This window comes from Accipiter gentilis, chromosome 29, assembly GCF_929443795.1.
Source record: "Accipiter gentilis chromosome 29, bAccGen1.1, whole genome shotgun sequence".
In the NCBI taxonomy this organism is placed as follows: Eukaryota; Metazoa; Chordata; class Aves; order Accipitriformes; family Accipitridae; genus Astur; species Astur gentilis.
Window position 1 is genome coordinate 18941675 of NC_064908.1, and position 19101 is coordinate 18960775.

A 19101-nucleotide genomic window follows, 5' to 3' on the forward strand; every position below is an offset into this window, starting at 1 on the left:
GGTTTTTTGTTTTGTCAGTGAGTGGGAGAAGCAGTGAAGTTGTAAAGAACATAGGGAGCGTAGGGTGCGAGGGGAGAGAATATAGGGTTTGCAGCACTGTAATTTAGACCAAGGCAGAGATCTCAGAACATTATTTAATAGAGGCTATATACTGTGCGATACTTAAAATAAATAGATGGAAATGAGTTTTTCTTCTATTAATATGGCATAATCCTCAGGAACAATACTAAAGTGTTTTTGCAAGGTACAATTACAGTAGAGTCATATCAACCTGCTAGGTTAATTTCTCCATACAGAACTGCATGTTTTTCTCCCTTCAGCCAGCCATTCATTTGTCCGCCTACAGCGTGTAGCACCAGGCGTGAATAGTCAGCTCTAAAGCACTAGTTACATGACTCTGTAAAGAGTGAGCTAGTAAGGCAGAAGCATTACCCAGGAGCACCAAAATAGAAACCCCTGCCTGCCTCAGAATCCTGTGTCATCAGCCATGAGAAACCCAAAATGCATTAAATCTGTTGTAGAAGTTTAGAGTGATCCATGCCTTAGATTTAGACAAAAGCATTCTTTTTGAACAAGATATGTTTTAATGCCTTAGCTAGAGTATTAAAGAAAGAGTTTGAATAGTAGGTTCAAAGTAGAATTGATCGTGAAAGTCTGGATTTGGAGAATTGTCTCAGGATTGTTGTAAGCAATAAGAATTTACCTTTAAGAGACACATCTTGGTTTATAGTTGCACATTGACATTTTTTTTCTTTTATTTTGTGGACATGTCTTCAGAGAAAATAAAATTTTTATTCCTCAGCTAGGTGATGGGGTCTTCTTCCTCAATCCTTGTACCATATCATTTATCCAAGAAGTTCAAAGCATGGAAAGCTGGGAAGTTTCAGCTGTATTCCTGTGAGATAAGACATATTTCAATGTCAGTATCACAGAAAATTGAGGCACAATGGAGTTATGAATTATGTGAGGTCTTGGGGAGTTAGTGGCAGACCCAGTAGCAGAATGAAGGTGACCTGACTTCTGATACTATGATCTAACAGACAGCTAATACTGTCTCTCTTGAGAGAGTCTGCACTTGCAGACTTCGGTATAATCTACCATATGAGTCCAGCAAGGCTGGTGCTTGCCCGTCCAGCTCATTTGCAGAAGGCTGTTTAAAATGCCAACTTAGCAGCAGCTCCTGGCTTGGCAAAGAGGGTAAATGTAGGACAAGGTCTCCAGCAGAAGGCTGTTGCTGCAGCAAGTTACAACTGCCCAGTGCGGCGTCATTGAGTTGCCTCCCTGTTAGGCACTGGCTGGTCTATTCATTCTGCAAACAGCCTCCTTCCTTTCCAAGACAGCCCTAGGGACACAAGGGAATGGCAGAGTTTATTATAAACCGAGTAAAGGAACAGACTATTGCTGGAGGAGATCCAGGGTTATAAAAGATTGTAGCGGGGGGGGAGGAGGAGGAGGGAACAGGACATAATTTGTGTTTGTGTGTGAGGGGGTGCGTGCTGGTGGCTTCAACAAGGCATTCCCCAAACCCTCAAGACCTTTGCTGGTTTTGGTGCGATTTTCTGCAGTGCATACCGTACTGTGTCAAAGCCCACTTACTTTTTATTGTATCAATCATTCTCTTTATGCAGCAACACGAATCGGAGAACGCTTGCTGGTCCTGTTCTGAATGAGCTCCGCTCTCTGCCAGCTCAGCCTAGTTACTGCTGTAACTTAGTCTGGGGGATGGGAGAAAAAGGTTGCTGCTACTTTAAATATAATGCATTAAGAGGATGCTGGAAAAAGGCCTGCATGCTGTAATACCCAGCCATCTAGTTGGAAAAGGAGCCAGATGTAATACAAAAGAAGAAACACAGCCTCTTATGGATGCAGCACTAATTCATAAATCAGGTGAATCAGCTTAGGCAACTGCTGTGTTTTTATGCCTCTGCTGCATGGAGAACTGCATGTTGGATGCTTTTATTTGAAGTAATGGAACCAGATAATCCTTTGGACCAGGACAACTCCAATGGTAAGAAGTAGAAAACATAGAAAAGAGGAAAAAAAGGATAGTAAAACAGTGTCTGAGTTACACATCCTACTAAAGGCACAGGGTTAGGCATGTGTTTTTACTGTCTTCTGCATGGATAAGTAGAAATGAATGTGGTAATGTGCTTCACATTATCTTAGAAATCACTCTGTTTACAGGGTTTTGAGATAAACATAGAGTGGACTGATACATACAGTGCATTGCAAGGAGCAGTAATCCTTGCAGAATTAACCTATCTCCTGGACAGCCTTTGCTGAGAGAAGAGGAACCTATGCATTCTACATTATTCAGTTTGGGGGTCTTTCTTGCCAGTGAGAAAAGAATGTAACTTTATGCCGTATGTGCTGTCAAACGTAGCATTTGGAAACAGTTTCTTTATCTGCAGAAAGCTTTCCTACAGGCAGTTGCATGAGTAATTTACTTAGAAGGATATATTTAGCTAGGGACCACATAAATTCACCCTGGAATTAAAGTCCATGGTTAAAACTGCAGCTATTCCCTGGATTTATAGCATTCCACATGCTGATGTTCTGCTATCTAGTCTATTGAAGGCATACAAAAAAGCATAAATTGGGGTAAAAAGTTGTTTGCAATTGCTAGTCTTATTTCTCTGTTAGTAGAGTGAATTGGCTGCATTGAGGACAACAAATTGTTTACATTTATGAAAACAATTTAGGATGGTGATTTTCAGAATAAATTGATTCTCAGCTCTTTAATATGTATTTGGTACTATTCTGGATACAGTTTGAAATCTGCAAAGTATTCCACTTCCTACATACATATTGTTCAAGAACTAGTTATCTATTTCCCACAGCATATTCTCTGCTGATAACCTAGAGCTTCAAGTACGACATAACTGCAGTGTTAATATCACAGTAGACCTAAAACTGTACGGAAGGAATGTGGTTAAGGGAATGAAGTAACATTTAAACTATGTGAACAGTTGACTGGGCAGATATAAGTGGGCAGCACTGCTTTACTTCGGGCTCTGTGCCAAAATGAAGTTGAATTGTATAAAATAATCAAGGACAGATTTCAGTGTTGTTTCAAATGATAATATTTACATGAAAAGATTAAGAGGGGAGGATCACACTTCTGATTTCATTTTTTCTATTCTCTTTCATATGTGGTTATATTAATTTCTCTCTAGAAGAACAGCATCTGCCTCTCCTGTCTTATACCTCCTCTTAGACCATTAGCGCATAGAATTAATTCTTACTTTCTTCTTTACAGCAGCAAGTTTTGGGATTATCAGAGAAGTGCATGCATGCATAGTTGGGCTGATGTTAACAAACATATAAGCAAATATTCTTGCCTGTCCCAACATCAGACTCTGGACTTTAGGAGTCACAGAGAGTGCCTAGATTCTGTGGGAAATATAAGTTTAACTTTGGTTTCTCAAATATGTTAAAATGGCTCACTAAATTTAGAATGCATATTTTAAGATACACAGGTTTCTCATTCTTCTCCTTACAGACATGTGAAGTATATTCTGTCACATTGTGTAGAAACTTGTTTTCCTAGAAAATATTTTAATAAGTAGGCAGACACTGGAAATGTTCATAAACTGGGAAATGAGGGGTAAGCAAGCACTCACGGTACCAAGCATCCTAGAAGAACCTACACTGGTTCCCCTTTCTAACTATGTAAATCGCCATCTTCCTTTTGTAGTTTTTTTAATTACTTTGATTTAAATTATCCCATTGTAAACCAAATGGGTTGAACCATTTCTTGATCAGAAGGTCAGTTGCTTAAGTGTCATGCTGCTGGAGCTGCAGGAGCAATATGCAGGACCGAGGGATTAATCTATTATTATGATATACAATGCATTATTTTGCATTAATTCAGTAAATAGGAAGTTCTCAAAAATATGCCAGCAGAGTGCTGTTAAGAAAGATTTTCCCCTTTGAGAATGTTTTCTTGTAGCTGTCATTCTTGAAGCAGCCCCTTTGTCCCTTTTATTATCAAACAGCTAGTGAACTGCTATGAACACAGTGATAACTATTGTGTTTATCTTACTGTATTGCTCATGTGACAAATATTAATGCCTTGGGAAGTGACCATAACTTGAAACTTCTGTGCTTACTGTAGAAGTGCCTTTTTACCTTCAAGAATGTCAAATCAAATTCCTTTTTCTGCTAGCAGAATGAAAACTGTTATTTAATCTACCTGATAGTTCATATCGGTTAACCATCTACCTTAAAATTCAATGTCAGTTCATTCTTAGTTGCTTATTGCCAGCCCAATCAATAGATCATTAATGATAGTAAAAGCTGTTCTGAGGAATTGGTGGCAATAATATACTTTAGAGTTGCTCTTTTTGCCTCCTGCAGCCCTGTCATTTGCTTATAGAGATGTACGAAATCAGCTAGAAGGACATTAGTGGAATATTCAAGACTGAGAAGCTGTATGTCTCATTTCTCAACACAGGTTTTTTTCCCAATCAAATTATGTTCCCAGCTTTTCATGGAGATACTTCATAGATTTATTATTGCTTGTAGCTGGAACAGAGAAGGACCACTCATTTATTTGGGGACCTGAAATGAGATTTAAGCTGTATTAGTTGCCTTGACGTAATAGACCGTGGAATAAAATCATAACCTGTGGGTGAAATGTTTATTGGATTTTTTTCTAGGATTCTTCATTGAGTTATAGTGCTTCAACTGCTTTGAACACAAGCTTCATAGGTTGCTATCCATTTTGACATTTGTGAAAGGAGATGGAAGTTCTGTAACTTCTCTCCATGTATGCCTAGGATAAAGGCTCATGTAGAAGCTACAGGACCTTGTAAGGATCTTAAAAATCCTTAAAGCACCCCCTTTCTCCTCCCCCGCCCCCCCCCCCCCCCCGATATTTTCTTTCCATTCTCTGAAATGCAGGAATATAAAGAAAGATAATTGTCATTTTATGATGGCTCACAGTTCTGACTTCTTGATGTGTTCTTTTTAATGTACTGGCGTGGTTTTACTTGATTCTTTTCACAAAAAAATTTTCTTGGAAGAAAAGTGCTGAAGAATGTGCTGATTCTGAAACCATAACCCTAAATTACCCATTTCAGAGGGATGACATATCAGAGCTACAGATTTCTCTTTTGTACTATAGCCACTTGCAGCTACAAGAATAAAAGACAACTCAGCAGCTTTTTGCAAGCCAGTGAAGATTTATAAGATGTTGTATTTGTGTACAAAGTTTTGAGTACAAAATATGTATGAATTGTGCATTTGTTGTGTCTTGTAATTGCTTAGATCACAGTTTATATAGCTATAGTGAACACTGGTACCACCTCTGAATTTATTCTTTTGCATGCCCTGACAATATTTCTTTGTGAATTGGTTGTTAATCTTTTAAGGGCACAGTGTTTTTAGTGGACCTTTTGAACAACCCTATAGACCAAATCCCAACTACTGGTTTTAGTGGAATCATATTCCCTACATCATAAGTGTGAATCACAGATGCAGGTTTTGCACCACGAAGAAATGAAATTAAACCATTTTGCTTTAATAATACAATAATTATTGCATATTTTTTTCAGTCTCTGACATACACATTCAGCCAGGTGAATTACATGGATGACAGCCAGGCTTGAAGTTTGTCTGCTGTTGGTAATTTAGATTCTTCAAGCAATGTTCTAGGGCAGTAATGAAATCCTAGCCTCAGTGACACCCTGATGTGCATTAAAAATCGCACTTGGCAGAGAGGAAAACAGAAGCAAAGACTGGGACAACCGAATTTTTTGTAGAGTAGATAGGAAGTTTGTTAGCAGAGTTGTACAGGAACCCAAGACCAACAAATTATGGCTGCTGCAGGTGACGACCAAAGGTGATTGTTATTCAGAGAGAGAGGGTAGATCTGCCTTAGAACAGGAAAAGGCCATGAATTTTGCTACTGAGCTGGATTTGGCAGATGATGTCGTTTGGGGTACCTCATCCAGTGTCTCAGCAGAGAGCCAAAGGCTCATCAGCACGGTAGGCTCTTTAGTTCCCTGGACTTGACATCTACTTTTACTGTGTGGACAATATATATGTACTCTTAACCTAATATTATCTTCTTTTAAAGATAATATGATGATCTCAGAGAGAATAAAGATTAGACTCAAAATAAGATGAAAAATAGTGAAAGCTTTTGAAGTGTCTTTTTGAAAGTTCCACAGAAAAGGCTGTGAACCAGGAATTCCCCATGCAAGAGGAAATTCTGTTGCTGAATAGAGAGGCAGAGGCAGATAATAGGGGAGCTGATTTGGCATTTCTTCTTCAGAACTGCATTTTAGGCATCTAGCAATGAGAAAAAGAAGGAAAATAGGATGACAACACTAATTTTCAGTGCAGTAGTCTGAAGCCCCTGCCTTCTAAATAGAAGTAGTACTGAAGATGCCATGCAGTTATGCTTTGAAAAGTAAACTCCCCCTCATCTACCAACAACTGAGTATTTATAAGAGTAAGTTATTTACATTTTACTGTTGTAATTAAGTTACCTTGTTCTGGAGCAAATCTCCCCCTGATGTGAATTCCCCAAGTGTGTGGAAATTTGGTCAGGCATCTATTTTAATAGAAGTATGTTTAGTGGTTTAGTATTGTACATTGCCTGGAAATTAAACGTTAAGTGTTTCTTACAGGTATTGCCATTCTGGCATGCTGTCTGAGGAAGCAAAGTTAATATTACTGAACATTTGTATCTGAGAAAGTAAAGAGAGAAAATAAAGATGCTGTGTGATTAGAGTGGTAAGCAAGGTTTGATTTAGATGTAGTGTACTGAAAAAGTGTATGGCACATGGAAAGAGGAGGAGAGTATAGAAGAAAAGACTAGCTTGCTTGAAATTTATACAGAATAAATTAATAGTACACTTTTTTTAGTTTTTATTATCTTTTAAATAGTCAAATTACATTGATACAGTTGTCAGTCATAAACACATTAAATGTAGAGAAAATATGAGGTCTGAAGAAGATACAGAGTAATACAGAGAACCAGTAGAAAATAATTATAATACAATCTTAATATGGCACACTATACATTTTTTGTGCAACATTAAAATTAGTTTATTTTTTTTTGTAGGCCTACACAAATTGCAAACAGCTTGCTTGGATCTTTGAAAGGCAGAGCACTGATCCTTTTCCTTATGTGAGAGAAAAGGAGTTTTGTCTCAGAGCAGCCATCTTCCAAAACTTTGCAAAAAACTTTGGCATTTCTTATCCATGGTACTGTCCTGCCCTAATAAGTCTGAAAACTTGGTTTCTATTTAGAGTGAATGTTGGAAAGTAATGAGTTTTGGTGGTAGTAGTTTTTAAACGTTAATTTCCATTATTGTCTACAGGACTGAAGAAAAATGGTAATGAGTAGGTTGGCAATTAAACATATTAAAATATCATTAGGTGATTAAGTAGTGCTGTACTGTGGCCTGTGGCGCAGATCCTTAAAAAATTATTTCTCTACTTACCTCAGCAAACATTCATATTGTTTACAAAGAACTCTTTGGGTTAAACACATTGAAGAAACAAAGCGTACATTATTACTAGAAATATTTATCCTAGACATCTGTGAGTAACCAGATTATTTAACAAAGTGTGTTACTTCATGATATTCCATTAGAAAAGCAAGCTCTTTCTTTTGAGCAGTTTTGAAAAATCATACTTTTTTTAGTGAATTTCAGTTTTCAGGGCTGAGCTAGCAGAGGACTATAGAGTGTTAAGACAGTTATGCTTCATTCTTTTCTTTGTTAGAGTTCTTACACCATGTCTATCTTATCGCTTCTGACAAAAGAAGAAACAAGTACTTGATGGTAGGAAAAATCAAAAAGAAAAAGACAAATGGCAGTGTAATACCTAGAGAAGATAAATGCAGACCGAATTCCTGATGAATTGTGTATAAAAGTGGTAGGCATATTTTGGGTGGCAAACCTTTTCTTTATATTTTGCTGTAGTTTTCTTGATTTTACCTACACTGTATTCAGGTACTAACTATAATTCATAGCAAAGATGTGTTGTACTGAAAGGTAAGTCTGAAGCAGCTAATAAATTTTTCTGGGGAAAAAAGTTCTAAATCTTGGTGAGCAAAACCAAAGTGGGATATCTGCACATAAACACTGGTGACAAAATCAAATAAAATATCCTACCTGAGGGCAGCATTTATTGGCGAACATCTGAAATAGTGACAGATTTGCCCCGCAAGTAACATTAGGCCACTGTTCCACATTATTTTCTGAGGTTCCTACAAGTTATATCATCGGTATTGGACTTAATCCAAAGAAATGATCCAGGTATGTGTAGTGATCATTGTTTGAAAAGGATGATAAATAATCTGCCTGAACTGTCAGTGATAGTGTGGCAAGTAGAGCAAACATGACAGAGTTTAAAGTAGGTGGGTAGATGTAATTGGGTTTCTCTATTGTCATCAAAACTTTTTGGCAACAAAGAGAAAGATTTAAAAATAGATACAAGCACTATCTGGTAACTTCATTATAATTTACACTAAGTAGGGAAACAGAAAGATCCAATATAGCTTTAATAAAGTGTCCAACAGTATCAAAAAGGTGGAGAGCTCCAGGGGAATAGAAAACCAAGGATTAAGAAGTTTCCTTTGTAGAATGTGTTCTACAATTTCCAGGTTTGTAATTGAATTATGAACACCGTTGCATGCAGTCTCCTCCTTTCTCTCCCTACTGAAATCTGTAGAAGAGGATTGAGCCAATCAATAAACAAGCACCCCACCAGGTGATGAGCACACCGTAAGGGAGGAATGAAATCGTGAAGGAACATTAGATGAATAGAATGTAACCATCCATACTTGGAAGTACTGGAAACAGTCAAAGTAGTGTCTTCATTCTTTGGTAATAAAGAAAAGGGTCCTTTCATAGTCAAGCATGTTCAACGCCTCTTTTATTTTGCTTCTAAAAGAGAGCAACTTCAAAGCACAGCATTGTGGGGAAACTCCCAGTTTTATCTCCAAAATACAACACCGCTACAAATATCTTTCAGAACTTTCTACAGCAACAGCCTACTGTTGGAGAGATGAATTCAGTATAATTAAATGGAATGGAAGAGTGTACTCTATTAATCTTTCTTCTGGAATCTGTCCAGTCAGGACCTGGTATCTAGAAGTAGTTGTTAATATCAGTGAGGTGTATCAGCTGTGTGAGGATGCTACGTAGGAAGATGCCTCAGAATGATGCTGCAGGGATAGTGAAGACGAGGTTTTTAATGTTTTGTTCATGTGTCTGATTTGGAAAATGGGGGACAAGGGATTTCATGGGAGTAGAGATGATAAGGAATTAAAAGCATACATCTGAAGTTTCAAGGTATTTATAGGTCAGAAGCTTTTAAATTCATAAGGTTCTGGTAGTAGATAACAGAAGCTGGAGAAGCCCCAGAAGAAATTGTCCGTCCTTAATGAGAGCTGAGACCCACATTTTGACAAAGGGTCGGTCAAGTGGGTTTTTCTGAGACCTTTAATCACGGGTTATTGTGATCACATACATGTAACTACTAGGATGTTGGCCAGCAGCCTCCTCTTCTGGTGATGCCCAGAAAGATTGACAACTGCTGATGCTTTACATCCATATCTAACAAACGTACTGTACACGAGCAATGTAAAGAATAAATAGCTGCTTACCTTTAGCCACTTCACTGTAATATTCTTTATTATGTCTGATCAGGATGTTTGCCCAGGAGGTTTCTCAGTGCATACATGTGGTTATCATGTCAGTTAGAGCATCATGGTAATAATGTTTACATTTAGATGTGCTTCCTCTCTGAGCATCTCCAAGGAACTAGCACATGTAAAAGATTTAATTGGAAAGCATTGCTACTGCTGATATGGGCTCAGAGGCCTAGCAGATGCCTTGCTAAGTGAGTCAGTAGTCAATGATTTTGGCTGCTGTAGAGCTTAATGCAGTGATCAGAAAATGGCTGCCAAAATGAAGTTGCAAGAAATGTTTGTTTTCTTACCGGATCTAGCTATGCTTCTAGTTTTGTTTTACACCTTTAAATACTTCTCTAGATGTAGTTGGGAAGTTAGTAGGCAGCTGTGGCAGATGTAATAACACAAGCCATTGTTCTTTGTCCTGTAGCTGTATGTGTGGGTTTGTTTGCTTAATCATTGGGTGGGCATGGCATGGCTTATGTAGCAAATCAATGCCTCTGAATGTAGGTCCTGCCGTTAATCCAAGCTGGAGAAATCCTGATGCTTGGTGTTTTGAAAGTAGGAAAGCAAGATGTTAGTAGAGTTCTCTTATTTGTTCCAGAATGAAGAAAAAAAAATTGACATAAAATAATAATAGTATAAGTTAGACCAGAGTTCACGATATTTTATTGTCTCTGCAACTGGTCTTCTGTTTTGCAGAAATGCTGTTAGAGCATTACTCATGGCAGAGAGAATATCCCTGAAGAGTTTTTCACAGTTCATGTGTCAGACAGGAATGCAAAGGATCAATTTACAGCCACAGACAAAGATCTGAAAATGTCCAGGGGGACCTGGGAGAATGCTTCTCACCCCAAGTAGTTTTACTGATTTAACTGATTCCACTTGTCTGACTGCTGTGTATTTTCAGCTAACCCAGAGTTAATTTCTGAGTGGCAGCAATAAAAACATTGTACGTAGACTGCAGTGAGAGCTGGTATAGGAACATTAAGCACAGTGTTATCTCCTTGCAGCCTCTTGTGTTATAAAACTAAAGAGAATTCCAGTATGTTTTGGAAAGCTCACGAGTGCACTACTGTATTCCAGGGAGAAACCTGCTGGTGCTTGTTTCCATGAGTAACTTGCTTTGTTTAGCAGATCAGCCTTTACTACTCAGTTGCAGCCATCAGAAGAAGCCAGGCATCAAGTTGAGGAGTTGTATTTAAAAGTGTTCTCTGGATGAGGCAGCTGCAATGGTCTGTAAGCTAAGCAAAGCAGTTGGAAGTAGTTTACTGGTTCTGTTTGGCCAGCTTTCGGGTAATGGCTGTACTTCACCTGAAAGTCAGTAGTCATTAATTCGTTTGCTTCTTAGATGTATTTGTTTTATTGTAATTTAAAGTTTACTGGTAAACTTCAGGCAAAACCAGAGAACATATTAATCTGTTTAGGAGAGAGAGTTTCGAAATTAACCTTTCTTCTTTTCCTATCATTTGCAATAGGCCTTAATCTTAGAAATATTTATGCATGTATTCAGCAAGAGATGGTATGAGGAGTTTCACTGAGTTATCTGGAAATTTTTTGTCTGGAAGAGCACACATACAGTTTGTCCTTTGTTTGACTCTTACAAATGTTTGTTGTTTTTAAGACTGAAGAAAAAAAAGCAAAGATTCATTTCTTATTGGGGCCTTTAACCCAAGATGAAGTTGATCACACCAATTAAAGATACGGAAAATGTAACCAGCATTTAGGATTTAAGGAAAAAAAGCAGGTGCATTCAACTTGAAACCAGTGCTTAGTACACTCAGGGCTGTTGAACTGACTGCCTGTGCCTCTGACTAGGAGAGAGGCGTGTTTTATTTTCCCTGCTTATTCATTTTCTGAGTCATTCATCTTCTGCTATAGCTATTGAAAACTGTAACAGAGTCTGGGAAGCGCTTAGCTTTCGAGTGCTGCCTCCTGATTGGACTAGGGAATGCTGCTGTTCGGGAATAATGTGTGAATACCATCTGCTCCGAGGAGCTGGGAGTCTCAGTGAATTTTGCTTGGAGAGGCACCTTTAGCCAGGACTACAGGCGAGGGGAGCAAGCTTGCTTTTCCTGTTTCGTATCCAAACTTTTAGTTATCGCTGGATTTCCTTTCTGTTTCCCTGTCAAACTTTTTTGCACTTTGCTCAAGGGCTGAGGTGCTTCTCCTGTGGGTTTCGGGGTTGTTTTTCCTTTATTTTTTTCCTGCATGGGATTTCTTCTGGGGTTCAGTATGCACACCAAATGGGGAAATAAATCAGCAAGTTTTGCAGCTGTTTATTGCAGCACAACAGTTAACATGGAATGTCTGAGTTGCTTTGAGAAACTACTTCCAAAAATTTGACCTGCTCGTAAAAAGGTAAGCAGTTAAGGACTTCTGAATTTCAGGGACTGACTTTTTACTTACGTAGAGGTTTTGTTTTGTTAGGAATGAGTATGTCTGATTGGAAATGTACAGTTGCCTTGTAGCAATGCCTGAGATCAAAGACTGTGTTTTGTCTCAGAATTTCCTTAAAGAGCCTGAAGAAATAAGCAGAGTTGGAAAGATGATTGTCTTTTGCTCTTTTGTATAGAAACTGTTTTACAATGGGTCTTAATACAAACTTTCTGCAGTGTAAGTGTATTGTAATTCAAGACAGCATGTATTTTGTGGTTTGCATCCTTATGAAGAGAACTCTCTCAACTCTTGTTTTCCTGATTATGGAATCTCTTTTTCAGACTGTTATCTCAGACGAAACACAGCTATTTTTCAGCAGTCCGGCTTTGCAGTCAAATGGTGCATTCCACTTCAAGAAGACAAGATGTAGTTTGTGAGCCCATTAAATCCTGCTCACTAATGACCTGCTGGTGTAGACTCAGTCACTAGAGAGAAAACTGTAGCCATTCCTTTAACCTCAAAACAAGAGGCCTGACATCAACACGATTGATGGCCACCACTCTCTCCCATTACTGTTAGCACATACTTAACTTTTTGATGTTACTGTTTTAAAACATAGTTATAATTTTTTTTTCTCTGAAGGTTGCATTTTAATCAGACACTTCTATCTACACAAGGCAAAGTTAGCTAAGGGAGGACATGAAATATTGATGTTTTACGAAATCTTAGCCTTCCTTCCAGTGAGTCAGATTACTCAATTTACTGTTGTCTGTTCCAAGGAGAAATCCGCAAAGGCTATTTCTAAGACTTTGTTTGCTGAAGGCTTCATTGTAATTTATTTTTAACAAACACCTGTTTTTTAGCTTTCTCTTTTGTGTTGGTATGTTAACTGTAACTGTATAGTAAGTGTGTAAGTTGCATGTACTTATGTGTATTCTAAGAGAAATGTTTAGTACCTGTAAATAAGGGAACAGTGGATTTATGTAAGTGACACTTGATCTAACCTAAACTTTTCATATTGAATCAATTTTAAATAAACAAGAGAAGATCTTACATCTAGTATGCTTTCTTACACTTCAGGCCTGTTGAGCTAATGTTCTTGTAATACAGAAAAGAGCCGTTGCTGTCTGCAGTTTTACTAAAAAAAAACAGACTAACAATTAGACATCTTTTCACTTAGTCATTTTTGTGGCAAAATGCCAGATCATCAAAAGCAACTCTTTTAATGAGAAAAAACCTTACTTTGCTGAAGCCTGCATCGGGAAAATTGTTGCAAGCCAAAGAAGGAATGCCTGAATCGCACAGAGGTGCAACACCAGCACAGTCCATTGGCTGGTGGTCACTGTACTTGCTTAGAATATAGGATATATGGATTAAGGTCTCATTGTCCCTGCTACAAGCCAAGTGTGTGTCTCTCATTTTATGTATGTTAAAAAACCTTGAAAGGTCATGCATGTACCAGTACAACTGGGGTTTTCTAGTAATCATCACATTTCTGGGTATAGAAAAACTATTTCTCATTCATTGCTGCTGATAATAATAAATGCTCACTTAGGTCTTTTTTTGGTAGAATTATATTGTCAACCGTAGATTTCCCAGGTGCCCTCTTTTAATCTGTCATTAGACCAGACATCATGATTATAATGAAGTAGCTGAGGAATAAAATTCTGACCTTCGAACTCCAGAGGTGAAGATCACTTCCATTCCAGACATAGCAGAAGGTTTTTTAGCCGTTGGCAGTAGTGACTGAGTATCAGCAATAACCGATAGTATTTGGGGCAGTGGAATCAGAGCTTTTTAATTCCGGTGGTATGTACATACACACACTCAAACCGAAGACCAGCTGGTTCTAAAAGTGTGTTTACTTTTTGCTCAGAGTAGACAGGCTTTTTATACTTCCCCTTCATCAAACACAGTAGTTGCTTAGTTCAGTGGTCTAACTGTGATAGATGTTTTTGCATGGGTAGAGTTTATTGTTTAGCGACTTAACACGCAACCCTTCTGTAGAGGGTTACTGCTAGATCCTTCAGCAAAGCTCTCCACAACTTAGACTGGTTAATATTTCCTTTTAATGTGATCCTGTGTACCTGCAAAGCACTTTTTGTTTGTCTGCCTGTTACTGATATGCTGGTATGATCATCAATACTGCAATGCTTAAATGTTTTTCTCTCTCTAAACCAGATATCTTCATGCCAGCTTAAATGTGTTGCTATTATCCTGTTCTTATAAAGGGGAGCTGAATTGAAAGTGGCTTGCCCAGGGTCACGCACAGGAAGCTTTTATCATTGTATTGTAGTTGCATTGGATCTTCTATGTTCCTAGTTAGCTCTTTAGCCATTCCTCTTGCTCCATAGTCTTCCTCCTTGGCCATTTCCCTTTCTTTGGTCTTCTCTTCCCTCCCTGCCCCCTCAAAAAAAAATTTTAAAAAATGCTGTCATTTTGCTGTGGAGACCATTATCCACCTGACATGTCTATATGAATTTGGAAAATCTCAGTGCTGGGTTTTTTTCAGCAGATCAGGGTATTTGTTTCCTTGAAGATGAAGAATCGTAATTTTCACTATAGGAAGGAGTATTTTCTTGCTTAAGTGGCAACTCTGACAATGAAACAACACTATTGTGCATTTACAGCTTAATTTCAGGAATCCACATAGATTTTTTTTCCTCGTCTTCCACCACAACTCTCTTGCCTGACTTAGTTGCCAGACTTTCTCTGGCAGTTCAGTCTCACTTAATTCACAAAGAATGTGGCTTCCTCTTCCATACGTGGTGCCTGGAGTCTAAATCAGTACATTTTCAGTGAACTTTAGCTTAAGACAAATCTGACCTACCTAGAATATTGGTTTCCAGTTTGCAGCCATGAACCAGAGGGATGAGACACTACCATTATTGTTAAAGTATTTTGCATGTATCTGTGCTAGCTATTTCTATTGCCTTTTATATAATCTAATATTCCTTTGCCAAGGAGTAAAATGTAATAGGAACTATTTTTGTGTTCTTGGGAGTATTTTTCCTGCCTCTGAGCTCCTCTGAATAGATGCCGCCTCCTGCTATGATGTCATCGCTTCTGGTGCTTGCCAGTAGACTATCAAAATTTTAAAAAGCAAGATGAAATCAAGATAAGACAACAAAATCAAGATAAAAAAAGGCTGTCTTGCCTCCATTTAGGTCAGATGAAGCATAGAAGCCAGTGTTTCAAACAGAAGAGAAGCACTAATGGAGAGAGAAGGACTTCAGAGAAACTGGGGCAGTCTAGTGGCAAGCACAGTAGACCAGACAGTTCCTGGTTTCTGTTTCAGACTATGTGAAACCATTTTGCAGAGCAGCTGTGGAAGTGAAAATCAGCAAAAGTAGGTTTGGTTTTTAATTTCCTCATGGAAATTTTGAAAGTCCTTTCTCTCAGGGTATTTAAGCCCACATCTGCTCTTTTCTCACAGGAGACTCTGCTAAGTACCTTGCTCTGGGGTGGACTGTCTTTAGCTCCCCTGACCCAGGATCCCTAACCTCTTCTGCTGTGAACGGTCTTGAGTGACTGGAACAGGGACTGAAAATGACGAGCTTCTTTTTCCTTCAGTCTTGGGAATTTAGTCTTGAAAAAATGTAGCCAGAGCTGTATGGCAATTATGTGAAGGGCTTTTGAATGATCAGAATCAGATTTTCTACAGAATAAATTATTTCCCAAAGAAAACTCAGCTAATTTCATCTTTCTACATCTTTTTAGGCAGTATTTCTTTACAAAGTTACGATGTCTTACTCTTTGACTTTTATAGTGTCTAAAGCAATGGTATTCCTACTGCCAGGAACAAAAACTAAAACATGTTTTGTACTGCTAAAAGAATATCAGCCAATGGTGGTATTTTGTTGAATTTATTAGTTTAGCATTTAATTCCTTAGAGTTAATGCTTTAAAGTAGTTAACTGCTCCATTGAAATCAAACTTGGTCAAAACTTGAGTGGTTTTGTATGTTTTTCGTGGTAATTTGCAAAAGTATACATTGCATTGTACTGTAGGCTGAAAATTAATTCCAAAACCTATCCTGTGCTACCTGCTGGCCTTCTGTACTTGCCTGGCTGCCGTTTCTGTGGTTGGCATTGTGAGAAGTGAAAGGCTGCTATCTAAACTCTAAACTCTGTGTGAGTGTTGTGCCAAGAGTAACTATAGAAGAGTAACCACAAATCTACATTAGTGATCCTCTCAGCCATGAACTGAAGATTTCCACCTCCTTTGTAAGGATTAGCTTAGGCTTCAGGGCCCTTCTTTTTGGGGTTCTCATTACTGGGGACTGTCACTTGGCAAACTGCTGTGACGACTGTGCGTCATATGCCTTCAGCAGACTGAGGGTGAAGCTGGAAGAACCACGGGTACTTCAATAAAGGCCATAGGTTAAACTTAAAGTGCACTGTAGAATATAAAGCTGTTACATTTTAAAGGTCTTGCTTAAGGATGAGATTCCTTAATATTTCAAATAATAAATATTTGTAGATATTATAATATATACTGTATTGGACATATATGCCTCTGTACCAAATAATAAGGAAATCTAAAAGGGGCAACCTACCATAATATTCCAAAATGTATATTTCTAGTCTTTCTTGCTGAAGTCCCATACAGCATCCTTAGCTTCTGATCCTTACCTCAGCAGCTTCAAGGCAGAACAAGAAACTCCCTTGTTTCAAGATTGTAATTTTTAATTAAGTAGCACAGAATTGAAGGCAAAGAATATTGTCAGTTGAAATCAGTCTTGTACTTAACTTCATTCTGCAGTCACATGTCTAATAGAACTAAGATTAAATTATTTATGGACAGTGTAGAAGAACTGAATCTCGGGAATAAAGTCAAGGTTTGAAAATAGGTGTCTTGAGAAGTGTTTGAGGGGAGCAATATTTTAAATGTGCGTGTGGTGGTTTAACCCCAGCCAGCAACTAGCACCACACAGCCACTCACTCGCTTCCCCCCACCCACTGGGATGGAGGAGAGAATCGGGAAAACAAGTAAAACTCATGGGTTGAGATAAGAACGGTTTAATAGAACAGAAAAGAAGAAACTAATACTGATAATGATAACGCTGATAAAATGACAACAGTAATAATAAAAGGATTGGAATATACAAATGATGAACAATCCAAATGCTCACCACTTGCCAACCAATGCCCAGTTAGTTCCCAAGCAGCGATCCCCGCCCCCCAAGCCAGCTCCCCCCCAGTTTATATACTGGGCATGACGTCACACGGTATGGAATACCCCTTTGGCCAGTTTGGGTCACCTGGCCTGGCTGGGTCCACTTCCAACTTCTTGTACCCCTCCAGCCTTCTTGCTGGCTGGGCATGAGAAGCTGAAAAATCCTTGACTTTAGACTAAACAACTTAGCAACAACTGAAAACATCAGTGTTATCAACATTCTTCTCATACCTTACTGAAAACATAGCACTGTACCAGCTAATAGGAAGGCAATTAACTCTATCCCAGCTGAAACCAGGACAGTGCGTAGTACCTTTCACTGAGAAAAGAGGATGTGCTTTAGATTAGGACAGTATGTTTTTCAAACGGCAGTATATGAAATGGCTGCTGGTTATGTCTGTATGTAGTTTATAGATTTTCACAGAAGAATTTCCCAATACTATTAATTAGAGAAATGGTGATAATTATTAATAGGATTAAAAAGAAATGGAGAATACTGATAATATATGCAAGCATGTGCTTTTAATACCGTTTGTGTGGGTGAACTTGGGGGGGAGTAAGAGAGAACATGTCTATTCTTAAAAAAGAAATTCTTACAGAAAGATTCATATCTTGGTACGTATGGCTTCCTCAGTTTTCTTATAATTTTATCCACATGGCTTTATCTCTAAAAGCAAAGCCCACCACCCCCACCTCCTACCCCCGCTCAGAAGAACTGCTGGTATCAGAAGATGACCCTAACTTTCCTCCTGAGAGTGCTGAATAACGTTGTAGCTGTGGAAAATGTGGAACAAGAGGATGTTCCAACAGCCAGATTTTCAGGGCAGTGAAAAAGACTTTTTAATGGGTGGAATGCAAAGATTCAAGAAGAAAGAACAGGTTAACGGCTTGTTGGCCTGTTTGTCATGCTGTTCTACTAAAAAGGTGAAGATCTCCTGCAGTGTTAAGAGCAAATCCCTTCAGGTTTTCAAGCTGCAAAGCTAACCAACTGTCTGGCTTTGAAAGAGCTACCAGTGTTCAGGACTGAAGCAGTTTCCTTTAGGGAGTATCTGACACATCTGTTAAAGTCTCGAGCTTTGTGATAACAGGTTTTTCCTTATTTTGTAAAAAGTCACCAGTCCAAATAGGTCACCACTTTTTTTAAAGACATTTACAAATTAACAGGAGACACCTTCTCCCTCCATATTTCAAGTCTAAATTAAATTTAGGGTAGGAAAAATAAACTTGTTTTAAGCTTCATTCAGCGTTCTGTCAATATCATAACAGTCTGAGAAAGAATCAGACCGATTGTCTCATTTTGTGTTTTCAATTTGTGTATGTTAGGGATGGAAGACAACTGACAGTAGAGGGAAGTTCTGTTCTCCAGTAATATATTTTAGTATTTTTGGTCAAGGAGGTCAAAAAGGCTTTTGTCAGACACCAAGACCTAGAAGTTTTGATATCTAGGTGCCTGCCACCTTTCTCTTGGTCATCTTCCTCCTTCCAGGCTTTTCTGGTACCTCATCCTGGCCTGCTTTGTCATCATTAACCCTTGCCCCTCCTTAGCCACAATAGCACAAATGACTGAAAGCTATTGAGCTTTTTTTTTTTTTTGCCATATAGTCCTGTCTGTAGGGCTGTTCTTCTAATGCCACTGTCCTAGTCACTATTGTTTTGGCTTTCAATGGTAGCTTTTAATTCAAGTCAAATTTAATTCCATTATGTTAAGGTTATATTTGTCTCAGATTTCTTGTATATATGTGGGATTTCCACAGGCAAACACCTGTGGCTGCAAAATGTCTGTGAATAGGCACCTTAACGGCTTTGAATCCTACATAGGCATGAAATCAAGAAGCCAAGACATGCCTGCAGAAGGATGGACACAAGCTGTAAATACAAGGCATCCCCTTC

At 38.4% G+C, this 19101-nt stretch overlaps 1 protein-coding gene across 2 annotated transcripts in view; it reads left to right on the plus strand.

Moving 5' to 3' along the window:
- The first annotated feature begins 1509 nt into the window (after window positions 1–1509).
- DAB2IP (DAB2 interacting protein) overlaps window positions 1510–19101 on the plus strand; it is a 210694-nt gene continuing 193102 nt past the window's right edge. For both annotated transcript variants that reach the window (XM_049832022.1, XM_049832026.1), the window contains exon 1: window positions 1510–2008. In XM_049832022.1, the coding sequence (XP_049687979.1) occupies window positions 1951–2008 (58 nt within the window). In that variant the 5' untranslated portion in view covers window positions 1510–1950. The remainder of the gene's footprint in view (window positions 2009–19101) is intronic.